At 43.3% G+C, this 20,272-nt stretch overlaps 1 protein-coding gene across 1 annotated transcript in view; it reads left to right on the top strand.

Moving 5' to 3' along the window:
- Positions 1 to 14,096: 14,096 nt before the first annotated feature.
- The window catches only part of LOC147434085 (uncharacterized), a 33,679-nt gene continuing 27,503 nt past the window's right edge, over positions 14,097 to 20,272 (top strand). Inside the window, exons 1-5 of the mRNA XM_086490700.1 lie at positions 14,097 to 15,016; positions 15,315 to 15,594; positions 15,781 to 15,843; positions 15,914 to 15,972; positions 16,104 to 16,239. Coding sequence (XP_086346826.1) covers positions 15,321 to 15,594; positions 15,781 to 15,843; positions 15,914 to 15,972; positions 16,104 to 16,239 — 532 coding nt within the window. The 5' untranslated portion in view covers positions 14,097 to 15,016; positions 15,315 to 15,320. The remainder of the gene's footprint in view (positions 15,017 to 15,314; positions 15,595 to 15,780; positions 15,844 to 15,913; positions 15,973 to 16,103; positions 16,240 to 20,272) is intronic.

Below are 20,272 nucleotides of genomic sequence, written 5' to 3'. Positions count from 1 at the left end.
ATGGTTGGAGTGATCCAGGTTTCTTCCCTCTATCATACTTAGTCTTTTGGCATACCACACATTTTGAAACATACTCTTGTATGTCCACTTACAAGTACGTCTCTACTCCTCGAAGAGTAGGTTGAATGTCTCTATGCCCCGCATAGGGAGGAGCATGGGATTCATACATGAATTTCTCACGAAGGGAGTGGGTAACACATAGCCTATTACCATGGAGAAGATAACCATCCTGCAACGTGAATCGTTCCTCTTTCTTCCCCAAAGCAAGGGCTGACATTACATCTTTAAAGTCAAGGTCAATAGCATACTCATCTATCATAGAAGATAGATCATTGTGAGTTGCTATAGACACCGCATTGACTTTTGGCCATCGTGAAAGTGCATCCGCCACTTGATTGTGCTTACCAGCAACATGAACAATATGAAAATAAAATTGTGAAAGAAAGTTTGCCCACCTCATTTGTTTGTCCGAAAAGCTTGGTTTGCGTCATGAAGTACTTGAGACTTTGGTGGTTTGTTTGTAAAATGAATGAAGTCCCCAATAAATAGTGCTTCCATGTGTCTAGGGCATGTAGAAAAGCAAAAAGCTCTTTCTCATAAATGCCCAAGACCTATTCATCTGTATTGAGCCTTCAGCTCTCATATGTTATGGCATGCCCTTCTTGAAGCAAGACTGCTCCAAGGCAATCACCACAAGCATCACATTGGACCTCAAATGGCCTTGAGGGATAAGGAAGGATGAGGGCTGGTTGTGAGGTAAGCTTCTCTTTGAGCTTGTCAAAAGAATTTTGCTCCTTAGCAGTCCATGAATACTTAACGTTCTTCTTTGTTAAGTCATGTAATGGTCATGCTATTTGAGAAAATTTTGCTATGAAGCGTCTATAGTATGCACACATACCAATAAAGCTTCTTAGCTCATGTAGATTCCTTGGATTAGGCCATGCTTTTATAATCTCTAACTTTGATGGATCCATACGGTTACCATCTTGAAGAAAAAATTTGCTTTTCTTTTGGTTGAGAAAAAACTTATTCTTCCTCAATGCTTGAAAATTCACTTGGAGATGTTGCTTGTGTTCCTCCAAGGACTTGGAGTAGATGATGATATCATCAAAGAACGCTCCAATGAACTTGCGATAAGGTCTAAATGTTTTCTCCATCAAACGATTGAATGTGGTTGGTGCATTGGTCAAGCCAAAAGGCATGATTAGATATTCATAAAGACCAAACGTTGTACAAACATGGTCTTTAGGATATCTTCATCCACTATCCTTATTTGATGATAGCCATTTTTAAGGTCAATCCTACTAAAGTAGGTAGAGTCTTGTATCTTATCAAACAGATCTTCTACCTGAGGCACGAGAAATCTGTTTTTGATAGTGATATGGTTTAGTGCTCGATAATCCACACACATGCGGTATGTACCATCTTTCTTTTGCACTAAAAGGACTAGAGAAAAAAATGGAGAGGAGCTAGGCCTCACCATCCCTTTGTCTACCAATTCTTGTACTTGCCTCGTGATCTCCTCTTGTTGAGCTTGGAAAACTCGATAAGGAGGCTTGTTAGGCGGTGAGCTTCCTAGTAGGAGCTCAATTCGATGGTCATCATCCCCTCGTTTTGGAGGTAAGTCAATAGGGATCTTATTGATGAAAACATCTTGGAATCCATTTAGAAAAGTAGGCAAGCCTAACTCTTCTTGATTCCTACCATTTTCATTTGATAAATCATTAGCATCATTAGTGGATTCTTTGACAAAATTCATGTACGCAAAAATCGAGCTTTTCATTGACTTATCAAAAGCTGGTGAATTTACTGTTGGGATTAAAGCCCAAGTGGCCTCTTATACGGATATGGCCGCCCACCCGCCTAACTCGTTTATCACTAACTCTTTGTATATACTCACATATACTTTTGTGAATAATAAGATTTGGGAGATGACCCTTCAAAGAATTCTCTGCGTAATGTGTAAGCTCTCTGTCTGTGTATCTCTGTGTGTGTGTGTGTGTGTGTGTGTGTGTGTGTGTGTGTGTGTGTGTGTGTGTGTGTGTGTGTGTGTGTGAGTGAGTCGATCTAAGCTCCGCTCCGTGACTTCAATTGGTATCAGAGCAAGGTTCAATGCGTTTTCGCGCAATTGCGTGCTCGTGCACTTTTCAGGCAGATTTTGGATTCGGAGCTTGGAAATTCACACTCGGCGTTCTGGGAGTATTTTTAGCAGGTGCAGTCTTGAGATAGATACAGGTTCTATGATCGCCCAGACAGGAGACAATGTATGCTTACAGGATAGAATATTACAGAGATTTTTAGATTTGTCACTGGTCAGCTATTTATGGTTGTTTTTGAGCTATCTTTTGGTTCCCAGAGCTCAGTTTACAGGGGAGAATCTGTCAAAATTTTTCAAAATACTGACAATTCATGAGGAGAGGTGTTCAACTTGTTGTTTACAACTTGTTTATTGTGTACAGAGGCCAGTTTACATGGGAAACTCTGTCAGATTTTTACAAACTTTCCATTCTAGAAGAAGCAGATTTGGCAGGTTTTGGTGCAGAAAAAACAAGTGAAGCCACTGAAGCTCAAAGGGGAGAGACCAGAAGGTATGGATGAAGATGAGTGGGAAGAGCTTGACGAGTTAGCTTGTTCCACAATCATGTTGACACTGGCAGAAAATGTTTACTTCAACGTAGCAGAAGAGACTACAGCGTATGGCGTATGGAAAAAGCTATGTGGTATGTACGAGAAACAAAGTGCTGCTTCTCAAATTTACTAGCTCAAGAAATTGGTGGATTTGAAGATGAAGGAAGGGATAGCCATGTCAAATCATCTCAATGAATTTCACACAATTTTCAGCCAGTTAACAGCACATGAGATAGTCTTTCCAGATTCAGTGAAGGCTATGTTTCTCTTAATCACTTTGCCAGACAGTTGAGATACTTTTCGCATGGCATTAAGTAATTCTGGCGCACCAGAAGGTCTTACAAGTGCCAATGTAGAAGGCAGCTTGCTCACAGAGGAAGTGAACAGAGAGAGAGAGAGAGAGAGAGAGAGAGAGAGAGAGAGAGAGAGAGAGAGAGAGAGAGAGAGAGAGAGAGAGAGAAGAAGAGCATGTTGGGCTGAGGAACTTTCCTTAAGGTTGTAGAGTGTGTACCCCCTTGCCCTGACGCATCTTATGCCTGACTTGCAGCTTATCGTATAAGCAGTCCACAATTTTCTGGTATGACTCTCTCATCGAGAGAGGTAATAGAAAAACATAAAACTCATTCCGACCCACCTACCTTGTAGGGGTCATGATTGTATGAGGATGACTTGGCATTGGCACTTTGCCTAGGAATCAAGTCCAAATTTTAGGTTCCTTTTAGTGTTGTTGTGTGTTGATAGTAACCAGCAAGTATGTTAAACAATCCATTACTCAGCTTGTCCTTGACAGAGTGGTTGGGCTAGAGCAAAAACATATTTTATACCCCCTGGGTAACATGCCTTGCATACAAAAGTGGAAGCCCTTTGGCTACCGTGAAGGCATTAAACATAAAAACCAACACATAAGTGCCATGCACGAGCGAAACTGGGAGGGTTTTGGTGAGATGATAACACGATTAACATAACCTCGGTCCCCTTCATGTCAACAAACAACAGGTTGTGCCAATCTCCTTGAGATTCTAGACCTTGGCGTTGCCATACCAAGCAATCACATCCGAATCAAAAATGTAAAACAATTGCATACCTCATGAATTGTGTGACGACATGGAGTAACATGGTGTCAATCTCCAGCAGCATGCATGAGCACTCATGCCAAGATATGGCGTGCCTTTACGCCTTGCTTCCATGCCGTCATAGCTTACCCACACAACTGTTGTTGTCATCGGGCATGTTGTGGTAACATAAAGCCTCAAACTTGATTGCTACTGCTCTTGACGCCAAGTCAATCGTAGCACAAGTGGAAGCCTTGCTTCTCGTAAAATTGGTCAAGCATTAGCTTTGTACAACAACCCATACTATCCAAAGTAAATGCAAATTGTCAATTTGCAACTCATAATGTGTTTGACTGATCATATAAACTGGTCTTACCAAAAATCATGATACCAAACAAGAAATGGGCATAACACTACCCAATGCAAAAACATACAGTACTTTGAAAAAGTATAAGCATAACATGTTCAAAAACATATAACTATTGTGCCCTGCACAAAAAATGGATGCTTTTGCGAATCACGAACTCATGCATCATGCTGACGGTGTCGTACATGGGGACAGTGTTTTTTTTTATGCGCTCCTAAGCAATAGAAGCATATTTTTTGACTCTTTGCCCGTTGGAAATCGGATTGTGAGAGTCGCTTCCTAACCACGTTGGTCAGGAACAAATCTGTATCTTCCACCGATTGCTTCTGTACCTGCTGAACCTCTTCGGTCATAACTGGTGGGTAGACAACCCCTTGGGTTGCCGACAAGTGAGAAACTGAATCTGGTAACATATGATAAATCAACTGTGTGAGATTTTCTACTTGTGTAGCCAACATTTGAACTCGAACAGCTAACTTGCGAAATCGAGCATCGAAAGTTTGCCAATCCTGTCGGGTGACAAACTCCCTGTCATCCGGCAAATGACTATCATCCTCGAGAATGTCGAACACACTCTAAGGAGGAGGTGTCAAAGTTTGCGGAGATAAAGATAAACCGCCTGGGGATGCATCATCCATTCCTGTTGCCGCGTGGGTACCCTCTGTGAGAGTATCTTGCTAATTACGCTGTTGATCGTAAGGAAGGCGAATTCCCAATTGCAATAGACTTCGTGAAGAGGTGAAATCGCCGAGGAACTTCAAAACGCCGAGACAGTCGAACTTCCCAAAGAACTTGCGTGCATCGTATGCAGTTCGACAAATTGCAAGTTGTCCAAAATAGATGCGATGAACGGTTGTGCAACCGATTGTCGACAACTTAGATTCAGAATTTCTGTGTTTTCAGAACAAACGGAGTTCCAAAACTTGACCAAAGACTGTATGTGCTGCTGGTGCCTTCCCTTGGAAAGAGGAATTGCGAGGGCAAGCTCTGGCTCCTCAAAGCTGTGAGATGCACTCCTTAAAGGGGCAAAGGGGTGGCCAAATGTGAATGGCCAACCCTTGGTTTGTAACTAAAATAAAAAATAAAAAAATAGCGAAATACCTCTATAGCGATGGCGGCAACCTGCGCGCTGGAAAAAAATACTAAGGACTCAGGTTATGCACACAATTCAGACGCGCTGCAGTAACGGGACCTGCTTAGATCGCAAAGGCGCTCCTGTCAAGCCCGCCTTTGTGCGGTTTTGTGCCGGTCGAAATTCGCTGCTTCCCCGACTTAGGGTGGCAACACACGAACGAGGAGCTTTGGCTCGACTCCCTCCCTCCTCGGCTTAGAGCAGCAGCCCACGACCTTCCTCCTCTGCTTAGACAGTAGACATGCATATGCTTCTTGCATGCTACATGCAAAACATCCAAAAACTCATGAGCACCACGCCTTGGTCCCCAAAACCTATGGCTCTGATACCAGTGAAATGACAGTGAACCTTCTCCTTGGACCTATTGTTGTTGTTGTAGGAAATGCCTTGGGGAAGAATTTTGGGCATTGGTTTTCCCCTTTGCATCATTTTTCCATGGGTTTGACATTCTGAAAGGACAGGGGAACTGAACATGCTCATCACCACCCAGCCATGTTGTATATAGGCCCTTGGCCTTCTAAACATAGGGATCCCCTTGACTGCATGTCCGTCCTGGCCCTTGGCTTGGACTGGTCCTACCCTTGTCCTGACACATTCCATCTAGCCCCTTGTTGGAAATTCCCCTTTGCATCATTTTTCCATGGGTTTGACATTCCATCTAGCCCCTTGTTGGAAATTGATGCGGGAAGTAACCATGGTGTGGTGGATTAATTCGGTGATAGAACCAAGCCGTTGGGAGTTGACTCTACCATTTCTTCAGGTAATCCCGCACAAAATTCTTTCTTTTGTTCGGTGAAGTCTATCTTTTGGAAGACAGTAGCCTTGAGATATAAATCCCAAAACTTGTCCACATATTTGTGAATAGACTCATGTGAGAGAAGCTTCAAACTGCACCATTCCGTAAGTACTTTATCCTTTGCATTGCTTGCAAGGAATTGATTCATGATGGAAACTTGTAGAGTTTTCCATGTCTTTGGGGCTTCACCGTTGCCATGAAGACTAGCCCACCATTGACGAGCCGATTTTTGGAAGTGCATAGCTACATGGCGTAGCTTGGAGGACTCCGTGAAGCCCTCGTCTCCAAAGGTCGCATGAAATTATTGGATGAAGGCCAATACTTTGTCGGTGACACCAAAGGTGCCATCATAGGTGAGAAAAGAGATACTCTTTCCTCCCTCTTTGAACTTCTTGAGCTTTTGTGATCTTCGCCATGCAAGGTATGATTTTCCATGTCTTCCCCTCTTGTATTCTCTAGGAGAATAGCCATAGCTTTCGTTGGGAGAGGAGGAAGGCGAAGAAGAAGGAGAAGAGGGTGACCTCTTTCTTGAACTTTTCTTCCTTTGTTTCCTCTCTTCCCTTTCAGAGTGACGAGGAGAAGTATTGTGTGTTGACCGTTTCCTCATGGGAGGAGTTGACAATCATCTAGACCGCCATCTTTGTGGAGCCACATCTTCAGAGGAACTTAGGGATTCAATCTCTTGCTCTTTGGATTCCTCCTCTCGTTTGAGAGAGAGTCTTCTTTTGCGGGTCTCATCAAGGGGCCTCCTAAGCTCTCTCTCCTCTTGGAGAGGAGGGGAAATCCCATAAGCATGAAGTTGTTGAGTAAATTTGGCTTGCAAAGTAGGGTTGCTCATAGCTTGATGCAACCTAGTAACAAGATAATTGATAAACATGGGGGCATCATCATTAGCACCTTCATGTGCATAATCAAAGTTATCAATGTTCATTCTACTCTCTTGGTTATTGTCAGCCATGCTAATTATACTTACGTGTTTACTTAGTGTATTCTTTGGGCAATTCAAAACCTTAGTTGCTACTCCTCTTAGCCTTTGAAAATAAGCACTTAAGTATCTACACCCACGGCTTGAATTGGTTAATTATAGAGAGTAGTAGGGTGGGTTTAACATAGCAGAATTGCCGAGGGATAGCTCCTTTCGGACTTCTTATGGCTCAATAATGATAAAGCCGTAGGCAAATCTAAAAAGACCCCATTATTAAAACCAAAGCTCCGGAGGTGTGCACCATATCGCACATAGCGGGCTCAACAAAACTGATAATAGATCCCAGTCTCACTTACCCTAATATAATTAACAGAATCAACCATTAATAGGCTACTTAAGGACCTCTCTTCTTAAGCAAGAAAAGAAAAACCAAATGCTCTGATACCAATGTAATGTAAATGGCCTATGAACTTTGAGAATAGCGGAATTAAGAGAATTAGAGTGAGCATTTTTGTGAGATTACTTTGAGAACATAGAGGGTGAACTTAATTGATGGTAGGAACATGAACATAGTACTTAATTAACTTGGCATGAACAATACTTTTGAAAGAGAGAGAGTATTAGAGAACATTGTTAGGTTTCCAGCTAGGTATCCAAGCCCGGGTTAAGTGGCATCTGCCAGTGGGAACACCTCTTGTGGCATGCAGATAAACAAGCAGCTACAAGTTAAGTTTGCATGGCCTTTTTTGTGGCTTTCTATACATTGTAAGGTTTCTTTGATGATCAATTAACAATAGCATAGCATGTGCTTTTTCTGGCTGCTGTGTCGACCTCTCTCTCTTTCTCTCTCTCGCTCTCGTCCTGCACCTCGCCATGCACCTCGCCATGAGCTCTTCAGAGCAACAGCCACCATAACTCTTCAATACCTATCAAACATGACAATTGATGAGAACCGGATTTACTTGGAGCCGGTCCCCCCTCCAAAAGGCGTTTGTATTATAGATTCTTCCCTCAAGACAGACTTGTTACAATACAATCTTTGTGTTCCTTGTGACCTTGGTGATGCTATGAAGATGGAAAGCTTCATGCATCACGAGCATAACATAAACTTTGCAAAAAGCATTAACTATCCTAAGCCTCAGTCCCAAGGACTCAAATACCTTCGAAGGTGGAGAGAGCTAGTAGGGATTGAGGGTAGGGAAGAGGAAGAAGAATCATCCATAGGAGAAAGAAATAGTTCCTCACTTATCATCACTCTTCTTGCTTAGCATAGCATAATAGAATAGTAATGAAGATGAAGAAGATGGCAAGCTTAAGCATTGAAGCATGGCTCTTGGTTGGATTTGCATTCCATAGCCAAGAGTGTTGGTGTAGACTCTCCACTTCTCAACAAGCTTGGAGAAGGAGATGGAGCTCTTGCACTTTGCACTCCACACAATGAGAGAATGTGTGTGTGTGTGTGTGTGTGTGTGGGAGAGTATACCCCTCTCTCTCTCTCTCTCTCTCTCTCTCTCTCTCTCTCTCTCTCTCTCTCTCTCTCGTATTATTTAATTATTTCATTTGGACATGTGTCCTCTTTTTGGCGTGCCCCAAAGGGGGGAGGCCTTAGTGATGGTTTCCCTTTTTGCTAATGAAAAAGAGAAGATTATTTTTTAAAAAATGTGCAGGCCAAAAAGAGACTGAAAAGAAAAAACAATTTTTCATTGGTTGGAACAGATGGAAGATACTCATTACAAGGACTAGTAAATATATTCGCATTGACTTTAAATCATGAAAAGGTGACTCTTAAATATCTATGAGTCTCTCCCTCTCTCTCTCTCTCTCTCTCTCTCTCTCTCTCTCTCTCTCTCTCTCTCTCTGTGGCATAGACAGATCTCGATCTTTTTGCTGACGTGTGAACTGACTGCAAGCCGCAATAGCAGGCTTTCAAACCCTCTGCAGTGTGGAGTGGATATATGATCAGGAGCACACAAATTCCCTCTCTCTCTTCTCTCTCTCTCTCTCTCTCTCGTGTGTCAATAGCGTAGTGCTTGAAGGTCATCTACACAGGTCTTGGCGAGAAGCTCTCTTTTGCTGCTCCATCGACTTGAAAATACCCACACATGCTTGCACTGAATGTGCAGGGGTTTTAGTAGAGCAGCTGGGATTGGCAATGTAGTATTTTGGCCTATTCATTATTATATCTCACAATCATCATTTGTTTGTGTTCATAAATCTGTGTGTGTGTGTGTGTGTGTGTGTGTGGACCCTAGGAACTTAGAAGTTCTGTGTGCACGCAAGGGGGGTGGAACGGGCAAGGGGACATATCTTACAACTCAATACAAGATAGAGAGAGATGGCTGACCCTTCGCCTATTGAGTCAAAGAAACCCCTTGTTGTGCTAAGCTGAGAAGAGTCATACTGCATGGCCTCACAAGCTTTGTTGAGGTAGGCTTGACAAAAACAAAAGAGAAGAGCTGGACCTGCACAGAGACAAGCTGTCTAGCTTCTGAAGAGCTGATCCATCCTCATCTCTCACATAATGGTTCTCATCACCGATGTAATTGTTGTTTCCTGGTCACCTTCTTTAATTTGAGAAAGCCCATGGAGTACTAAGAGGAATTAGTCTTCATGGCAAAGCTGAGCTTTGCCTATCAGCAAGAGTAGGGACCGATGATGATGAGTTTGGCGAACTGGTGTTTAAGATTCTGAGAAGTTGATACGTCACAGTTGATCAAGGAGAGAGTGGGAGAGTGCAAGGGAATGATGAAATACTTGTACGAGCATAGTAGAGGGATGGGCCATGTGTGGAGGCAGCCATGAACATATTTAGCTTTGGGCGGATCCTCTCTCGAGGCTGGAGTTGAAAGAGGTGAAGTTGTCCTGAGAACTTTTGGCCAGAGTGGCATGACAAATGTGGGGCATGTGAGGTGGGTTGCGATCATCTATTTTGGAGAGTTGGCGAGAAGGGATCCGAAGATTTTGGTGAAGGCAACCATAATGCTAGCGCAAATAGGACCAACAATAGTGATGTTAATCATGGGGTGAAGCCTATGTGGCATAGTTTGGTGGATGGTGAATTAACACGGTTGTTGACAACCTCGTTGGCTACTGGTGAGAACTTTAGTGCTGCTTTGCGACAAGATGATTATAACACGAGCAACGCAAAATTTTCTTCTAGGCTGCCACTGATCTCATAGCTAGCCCTACAAGATGGTATGGTCGGACACCCTTATCTCTTATTGGGTAAGCTTAATGATGAGACTTGAGTGTATTTGTCTCATCCTAGCCATCCCACAACACTTCTACGTAGATGGAGAAGATTTCTTCTAGAGGTTCAGTAATGTTCAAGCTTTGCTTCCCTATGGCAACCTTCATCTTCACTGTAAACTTCTACATGTTGCACTTGACCACGCTCACAATCATGCACCATTGTCTCATATACTATGTTGTCCTGCGAGATTGGGCAGAGATTCCAGACGTCTCTTTTGTATGCTCTCTCTCACAAAACGGAGGTTTTATCTGAAGCTACATCACTTCACGCCTCATCTCCCTCCCTCTTGACAAACGCCTGTCTTCCCACTCTTGCCCTACTGCAAATTTTCCCTCCGGCCAGCTCATGTCATCTTGGAGCCTTGCCTTGTTGTGCTCAACTTAGAGAGCAACTAGACGTCAAGCTATGCACGTTAATCCTCTCCATCCTTGCATGAGATTGAGAAAAGGCTCGCCTTCTTGCTTTGCTTGCGTGCATTATCATGCGGTTTGGCATCATAAACACACAAGGCTGCAGGCATGTTGTGTAGGGTGGACAAGCTGGCAGACTAGGGCCGACGTGACTTAGAAGACGGATGTGGACAGTTGCTTGCTGCCAATAGTAGGCAAACTCCCGAGCGGCTGCCCAATGTGGCTGACGAAGTCAGTTGGCGCTAGTCGGTGGTGGACTTACTCGAGGCACTGATAATGCTCTAAAATAAATAAAAGGCTTTCCTAATGGCTTGAAAACGCTGGAGGAAAGAAAATTAAGAACAAAGACAAATGTATGCATTCGACCATATATGCACACAAATAGTCTTTTGACTTTCCACCTCCATGGTCTTTTCATTTCCTAAATTCACCCTTCACTTACACACCCGAGATGTTTTGAAAGGATTTTTAATTTTCCGAGATTGGGGAGACCTACTCGAGGCACTGATAATGCCATTAATTATGCCACTTCCACTCTTTTGTTCTTAGATAGGAGCACAACTTTCATTTTTTAAGTTAATACCTTGAAGATATTTCTCATCCATGAAGGTATCACCTTTCAACATAGAACTTGGAGCTTAGTTCTCCTGGTCCTGAAAAGACTTCATTTCTTGTCCATTAAATCTCTACATTTACGCACTTCTAGTGTTCAGAAAAAATCATTTTTTTCTTGATTTTGTCAAGAGGAAATTAAAAAAAAAGGTTATTTTTTGGGTTTTGTACACTATTTTTGTCTATTTTGGGGCGGAATTTCTCCTTCCCCCTTGCCCTCAACCGGCATTTTTAAAGTTGAAAATGGCACGATATTAAGCTGAGACACGAACACTGCGCACTTCTTACACAACATATTTTGAGATGATGAAACTACTTTGTCTACTTGAGCACTTGTGGTAGAGAGTGACCTTATTTCTCCAAGGAGCTTGCAATCAATGCCATTCCAATTTTTCTAATGATGATGACACGTATGCATCTTCAACTTTCCCATAGAAAGTTGTGAAACATTATCATCCTTTGAAACTATTGAAATTGACAATCCCCTCTCTTCAAAAGGCTCACACACAAGTTCACACAATGGTGAGATCAAAATGTCGTCCACGAGATGATCTGCCGTCATCCTCTGACGAGAACAAAGGACCCCAAGTATTAAAGTTCTCCTTCCTTGGCTATGGTGTAGAGAAGAGCAGAAAACTTACCTTCATCAACTTGTCCATACTTGCATTGAATTTCATGGCGGGATAATTGCTTCAAGAGATTATCGATCCTCCTCAAGTTGCAAAAGGAAGAAATTCATGACTCTTCTATGACTATTGCAAGATATGTAAAACATGTAAATAGCTATAAGGTTGCATCCTAGATACTATGTTGCAACATCCATAGCCAATCTTCATATAGTTACTAGTCACTTGCAGTAGAATAGCTAGTCATAGCGACTTTGTGCATTGCCCATATCCAGGATGTACTTTTTTCATGAAGTTGACTTGTAATATGATTGTACTCGTTCACGTTCCACTCCTGCTCTCAAGGGCAGGCCTCGTGATTTTATCTCTTGTTTCTCTTTGAGAGAAAGAACTTAATTATTTATTTTATGTATCTAAATTTTCATTGGACCCCTTTAAAACCTATCCAATAGCATTCAAGCACATCGTGAGGGCCACATGTGGAGGATCATTTGAATATCTGTCGTTTATGCTTATTAAGTCATTTGGTTTGAATTGAATACTTCAAGCACTTAATCAATCAAGCATGGAAACTTTGATGCCTCTTGAGAGTTTATCTTTGAATGAAACACTTCAACAACCTTAGTTATTTAAGCATGTGAGAAGCAACTCAAGCTTTTGGGCAAGGTTCCCACTAACACTTAGCAATCCGACAACCACCTCATGCTTGGGTAGGATTCCCACTTCAAGGCCAGCCCTAACTTGCCTAAGATCAAATGACTTTTTAACACTTAACTTTTGGAGGTCTTGCTGGAGGAAGGCTTGCTGAGCCTCAACTGATCAACTCAGTAGAGCTTGACCTTTTCTATACTATAATAGAAGGGGGAGGGATTCCGGCCTCTAACTTTTAACACTTAACTCTTGGAGGCCTTCAGAGGCTGATATTCCAAGGCGTAGATCAGTGTGACGACTCTGAGAGAGAGAGGGAAAGAGAGAAGAGATGTGTTCGCAACGGACCACATTGGCACATCTCAATTCAAATTGGAGAAGGCTTCGAGGTCGAGCCGGCTATTCCAATTGTGCAACTCAATGACGTACGTTAATAAAGATGCTAAAAATCTCCAAAGGAAGCTGGACTCTGGAGCATGTAGACCGGCCGGGAGATAGGCCTATAGGTGCTGCAAGAGAGAGAGAGAGAGAGAGAGAGAGAGAGAGAGAGAGAGAGAGAGGGAAGTGTTCCGACCAGATTGAAGAGCTTGTGACATGTGGCAAGGGGAAGGGCCCGGAATCCCTCCCCCTTCTATTATAGTATAGATTGTAATAGGTCCCCCTCCTTCAAAAATTCTCTCTCTCTCTCTCTCTCTCTCTCTCTCTCTCTCTCTCTCTCTCTGCTCCCAAATAGCTACACACAGGGATTTTCATGAAGACTTTGTTAAACAATGTCTCTCAAATAAACTATGACTAAACGTGGCGAAGTTCATTGATAGAGGCTTCTAAAAATGCACCCAATATGACTAGAATGGGTTGTACTATTCAATTAGAGCTCCAAATACCTTCCTATTAGTTGAAACATTTATCAAAATTGAAGGCTTCGACATGTGTTAAGCGTCCGAGATGTTTCTCTCTGTGTGTGCGCATGTGTTGCACAATCCTATGTTGCGGCTTTTGCGTAGTGAAGGCGAGGGGAAGATATGCTCTTTTTTTGTTTGCGAGCAGGTTGTAGGGCAACTTCTTCTCCTTTTGCTTGAGTGTTGCGTCTCTTGTGGGTGCTTATTCCCTTGCTTTGATGAAGGCCAAGCTATGAGGTCTCTTCCCTCTCTCTTGTGGCAATCATAGTTGATACTTGATAGGGCTATGGTGTGTGTAGGATTTGCAAGCCCTATCTTGTAAATATTTGCAATATTCTCAAGGTGCAAAGTTTATAGTTCAATGCGAAGTGGTAGATTGAAGATCCCCTCATATATCTCCATAAATCACACACACACACACACACACACACACACTCTCTCTCTTCTTCTTATGCGCGTGTTCTCTCTCTCTCTCTCTCTCTCTCTCTCTCGTCTTCTTCCTACGATGTTAAATTCTTCTTCTTCTTCTCTCTCTCTCTCTCTTCATAGCTCCTAAAGTCCAAAACACACACCCCCACACTCTCTCCAGCCTACCTCTCTCTTTCCAAGTTTCCATTCTTTGTAAACTATGGCGTGCATTCACATTCTAGCAAATTTTTAAACCAACCAACCTCAAAACAAGCAAAAGGGGAATAATAAGATTGAAATGAGCATTGAGCATGTATGATATCCAGCATTCCCTATAATAATCCAAGGTTCAACTTTTAGGACAGGCATGCGCAGGCTGCGGCAGTACTCGTGCTACGAGCGGAACCGGCAGGAAGAGTGCACTGCCGCTGCAGGCTTCCACCATGCCTGCAGATGACGAAGCTTCTCCTCCTCCGCAAACTTCAAGCCCCCCTTCTCCTGCGGCCTTCTTGCTTGTCTTGTAATCCCCGACCTGTGTAGATAGCTCGCCTCTCGCTTTTGCTTTCAGCACAATTCTGCTGCCCTCCTCACTCACGCCTTTAATTGCATGTGCGGCGTCGTCGTCCTCCTTTTTTTTCCTTCTCTATCTTTAATCCGTAAGCCCAATCATTCCCTGCAAAAAGGAAAGCAGGGCGGGGAATCATTGGCAACCTCGCAGCAAATGCCCACAACAACGAAAGAAAGAACGAGCGCCCAGACCCTGCGCCTGCAAATAGTGCTTCTATCTTTTCCTTTCTCTGTCTTCACCTGCATTTCTGGAACGGATCCGTAGTTTGAAGCGCGCTGCTGCTGCTTGTCAGTACGCACCGTGTTACGCTCCTTTCACTTGCGAATTGCTGATCCAGAGATGTTAATTGCCTAAAGAAGCAGGCCAAAAAGCAGGCCTTTTGAAACCCTTTGTAGAGGCTTCCATTAAAGCTCTCTTGCCTTTTAGTTACTGGGACGGATTGTTCCACCTTTATGCTCTTCGGCGACGCATAAAAGGCCCATTATACAGAGGGCTTTGCATCAGAGCATTCCTCCCCTTGACTCTCTAGATCGCATTTGCAAGGGCTTAAGTTGCCACTACCACTAACATATCAGAAAACCTCATTAAAATTGTACATATTGTGAGCGCATCAAGCAATCAGAAGGATAAGGAAGACCTTGGATTACAACAGTAGATGTCCTCCAGCCATTTGGATCACTGATTAGCATAAGGTACCTTGTCTATCTCTAAGACAACCATGTTTGTTTTTGCTGTGCGATCTATTTGCATCATCCTACTTCTTCTCGCTTATGAAAACTCCAAAAGAAAATAAAAGAGAAGCTAGCTGCTTGCTAACTTGTCCGTAGGTTTATGCTTATGTACACTTGGTCTTTGAATGTTTTTTTCCTGGTAACATGCATAAGGATTCACAGAGCTCACAATTTGCTTGCTGTTAAGAATGAAGATTTCCTCCGGAACGATTACAAAAGCACCCGGGTTAGACCAAACTGATGACTTTTCCTGTGGCAGAGAATAATGGGATGTATGCAATCTCGACTGGAAGGTGATGAAAAAAGTGTTACAGGCAGTGCTGTATTCACATTCACACCAGGGTTGAGATCTCCATGCAAGACAACAGAGGTTGCAAAGGTTTTACATGTAGGTCTGTTATCACGTTCACTGGTTGACAATTTTGTTGCGCTACGCACACGGATTGAAGCCATGGCCTCCGGGGAGGGTACTCAGCCCAAGCTTCTAAAAAAGAAGAGTGCATTAGGACAACAGCAGTCACAACCACTCCATTACTATGGTATGATGTGTTTCTTCTAAATTGGATTAAATATCCTGCAAGGATACATGGCGTTTCCTTCAGATTCAGCTGATCGTATGCTCTTGTGTTGTAGGGTATTAAGTAGTTATCACTTAAATTATGGCTGAATGTCTTGCTCCCTGCTATTCACTGAAGGTTGCTTATGGTTTGTATGTGAATTGACAGTTGCAGACCTTCAACTTGCTATTGAGGACTATCTGCCAGTCTTGCTTGGGCTGATTGAGGATGGTAACACATAAGAAAATCTGTTTTAATATATGTCTCTAGCTTATCATGACCTGTAAAATTGGCTACACAGAAGGCAGCTTGAGAGAGGCATTGGAGTTTTCTTGGACCAATCAGGAGGATACTCAGCAGGTTGGTTTGAGACACAAAAAATATTCTTGGACTTTCGAGAGTTCTAAAAAAGTTTGTGAGGGGAATTAAAAGGCATTCTGAAAGTTTATGGGGCTAAGATTACATGAAAATCGGCTATGTTAATGACGCAGGAGACTGCTATTGCAGATGCACATTATGAGCTGCTGTCTTTGTTGCATTTGATGGCAATGCTTGGGTTGTCTCAAGCAAACTCTCTACTCTCTCCAGTGTCATCGACGGATGGCTATCAGCCTAAAGTAACTGAAGGTATGCTGTTTGAATTTTATGGTTTTCCCTGTACTCAATAAAAGACGTGCTTAGGTCTTGCTTATAACCAACTATAGCCACATTTTTAAAAAGAAATTTTGCATTGGCTAAGCCAACAGGGAACGGAGTCCAGTGACCAGGTTTGTGTTTTTGCATGCTGCAAAGATTGCACTTATTCAGGCATTCAAAGGGTTGGCACAAAGTTTGTTGGAATGGAAGGACAAACTTGCAAGTAGAGGTAGACTTGAAGATAGTCTGTATGAAAAGACTAGAATATGAAAATGTGTAACATCTTGTCCTATTTGGGGTCACATGCATGTGGATTTGGAAGCCCAAGGATTATCATCGGTAATAGGTGTCGAGCTGTACCGGTTAAGCAAGTATGGAGTAGCAATCATCTGGAAGTGTCAAGCGTTTTGGTGAGACTACGTGTGTAGTTCTCTGATGGTCAATTACATGCGATTATTTGCACTTCCAAATTGCAGAGAACCTCTCAGACATATCTCTTGATAGCCTTACTCTTGGTTAATTTATGAATTCTTCTTTACTGTTGGGAAAGGTAGGATGATGCTTTCTCTGAGATGAATGACGCTCCATTGAGGCTTTAAGCAGGTGTGGAGTACATTGTAAGATTTGTCAACATGTGATGTTCATCACCGCCTTGTTTGGGATTACATTGACAATGGTCATATCTGAGGCTGGCACTTCAACACACGTGGTAGATAATTGAAACAAACACGAAACACAACTGAGAGAACTGCACACACTGCACAAAAGAACACCTGCAAGAGACACAAGAGAGGCACCCCGAACGTTTTTTCTGTATTCCATCAATGTCGAGAAAACACAATACAACTACTCTCTGCTTGGAATCTGCATATAGCTAGCACTATGGCCCCTCTTTTATAGCTCTCGTTGCTAAAAGCAACTTCTCGAAAGCAATCGTTATAAATATCTTATCAGCAAAAGCAACTTGTGCACATATAACTTGCATGTAGGGGCTACCTGATAAAAGCGTTTGCAAAGTGACTGCCACATCAGCAACCAGTCCGTACAGCAGTTATCACTGGAGCAGTTAGCATCTGTGCAACAGGTGCAACAACAGCAATCAGTTCATCGGCAGATTGCCATTTTATCACTTTGTGACATACCCCTCTCTCCCTTGGGCCGTAAAAGAAGAATAATCGCCCTTGATTGCACCTGTCGAAACAGACATTGCACAAAAGATTAGTAGACTCTTAACACCATGCAGACATGCTCAATACCATTCATACCAAACAGTATGCACATCACACACACCACAAAAGGCATGCAAACATAATCACATTAGATTAAGTCTTCAGATGTATCTACATGCCATCACATGTTGGGTCCAACATCTCACATTAGACTCATCCAGTTATCAGATGCACTAGTTCAGTCTCTCCCTAGTGTGAGGACTCACCATCAAACTCTTGGTGTTGAGAGGTAGAATGCTGCAGTCATTCATCTCTCATAGAAAGTTCACTAGGTAGAGTACTATCAATTTTAAAGTACACAACCACATGACCTCTATACTAATACACATGTTGGTATGTTGATGAGGGAGTGGAGTTGCTCCCTCCATGCAACAGGCTTTGCACAGGACTCCTCACTCAATGGCTGATTCCAACTTGAGTGAGCTTTTTCTGTCAGGTGCAATGGAATCGAAATGGTGACAAGATCTAGATTTTACACTTCCACAAATCTTTACTTCTTTCCTTGCTTGAATGTGTGCTACTTAGCATGAATGATGGTTCCTTTTATTTCTTTGTATAGAGAGAGAGAGAGAGAGAGAGAGAGAGAGAGAGAGAGAGAGAGAGAGAGAGAGAGAGAGACTCGATGGGGTCCCAACCAACCCTCTCAGGGTCCCCCCACATTGTTGCTGATGTGATATTTGCTTTTGATTGCGTAAATGGAATGTACACACATGCAATACCTCAATGCAGACTCAAATGGAAAATGTTGCTGCGGTCGGGGACGGGCACCACTTGCCAACGGAAAAGAAAGGACTGAACACTTTTAGCACTTCAAATAAACACTAAAGTGAAAGAGGTTACCCGGAACCGGAACGGGAGGGTTCGGAACGGGACGGGAACGGGGAGGAGGAGGGGGGGCCGGAATGGGAACGGGGCTAGAACGGTCCACCTAAAGTAAGGATTGAATTACCTCCATTCAGCTTAGTCTCAATAAACTCCTAAACAATCCCAAAATTGCCCCCTAACCTGTCCTCAAACTGCACCAAAGATGTTCTCCGAACAACCCTAAATCTGCCCTCAAAAGCCCACTTTTTTTCCCCCAAATGCCTACTTTTGCCTGTTCCGCCCCGCGTTTCGCCGTTCCGCCCATTTCGGAACGGCGTTCCGTTCTCATCTCCATTTCGGGAACGGGACTCGTCCGGAATGCCGTTTCGGAACGTTCGGGCTGTGTCCCCCCCGTTCCTTGTTACAGTGAGAGAGAGTGCACGACACATGAGACGGGGAGTGGCGGAGCTCCACCCCAAGAGAGCACTAGCCCCAAACCCTGGCGCCCCTTTTGGTATTTCTTTATATTGCTTGAACTCAGTACAATGCGGATACTCGAGCTCTGCACCTTCACCCAGAAGAGTGCGAGAGATTGAGCCCTCTGCACATATTTAAAGGCCCTTGGCCTATGAAAAGCAGTTACATGAAAAGCTTTAAACTCAAAAGTATCTGGCCCAAAAGCTGTCGCTGGAAACTACCCAGTGTAAATCACGGAAATCCATACAGGTTGCCACCTCGGCACAGTCAGCGTGAAACACGAAATTCTGTACAGGCTGCCACGTCAGCAAGTCAACGCGAAATGCGGACGTCACAACTGCCACGTCATCGCTTTGTGTGTGTATGTGTGTAGAGGTCCCGCTTTATTTGATCTTTGTAGGTCACTTGGGCCCCATTGGACGGGGTCCCATAAGTTGACAGGAACTCCTCTTTAGAAATAGGCCACTCGGCAAGACTTTGCAAGTTGATAAAACTTCTTCTGCTGCTGCTTATAGGGTTTAGGCTCCTCGTCCAGGATTTGCAAGTTGGCTCCGTTCTTTAGTGGTTTGACACGTCAGCAGTTTGTGACAGCGGTAACTCTTCAAAATGAAGCCACCTCCGGGGCTAATTTGATGCACCTTTGGATCTGTCTCAATGAGAGGTTGTTGATGGCCACCAAGAGGTAGATCTGGTGCTGATCCCGATGTGAGGAATGAAGGCTGAAATCTGGCTGCAAAAATGCAAGTCTGGTTGCAAAAACACAACCGACCTGTCGCGTAAAGCAAGGCTGAAAACATAGTTGATGATGATGTTGATGATGGACAACAATGGGAGCACTCGATGCGGCGAGGGAATGGCCGACAAGAGACTCAATGGGCTGCTGAAGTACCGGGCTGTAGCAGAGAGGCTAGCGTTAGCAGACCGGGCCATTTCTAGCGAGAGGAAGGGTTGAGAATTGAAAACCCTTGGCTAAATTTGTTGTTGTAGGAAACATTGGGGCTGATCTGCGATGTGGAGCCAAAAGCGCTGGAGCAGGCAGATACAAAAACGCTAGGGCTTTATCTGGCGTTGGCTCCTTTAATTGCAAAACGCTGGCTCTACTGATCCCTTTATTGGTAAAATTTTTGCTTACGAACTTTTTAAGGCTTAGTTAGGGAAAATTTGGAAGACGAACTTATAAAAATAAATCATTAAAATGATTTATTAATAAATTTGACTTCGGCAAAGTTTCTGGGTGAAACTGCCCACCCAGGAATCCGATTGATGCGGGGTATGGCTCGTGTTGGATTACTCTAACCTAAAACTATATGCATGTCATGTGAGATGCCCACCATAGTGTAAGAACGTCTGTCAAAACGCTTTACAATCCATTTATGCAAGAGGGTTCCAAAACTGGAAAACCTAATCTAATGGACTTGTCTGGACATGCAGGTCCTGCAACAAGCTCACAAAATTGCCGGTACTAATCCTCTTAGGATTCTAGACACTCCTATCTAGAGATATGTACAGAATTG

The sequence above is a fragment of the Adiantum capillus-veneris genome, chromosome 19, assembly GCF_014529385.1.
Source record: "Adiantum capillus-veneris isolate H3 chromosome 19, ASM1452938v2, whole genome shotgun sequence".
Classification (NCBI taxonomy): domain Eukaryota; kingdom Viridiplantae; phylum Streptophyta; class Polypodiopsida; order Polypodiales; family Pteridaceae; genus Adiantum; species Adiantum capillus-veneris.
Note: the sequence above shows the minus strand (reverse complement) of the source record. Positions and strands in the feature narration are given on the sequence as shown.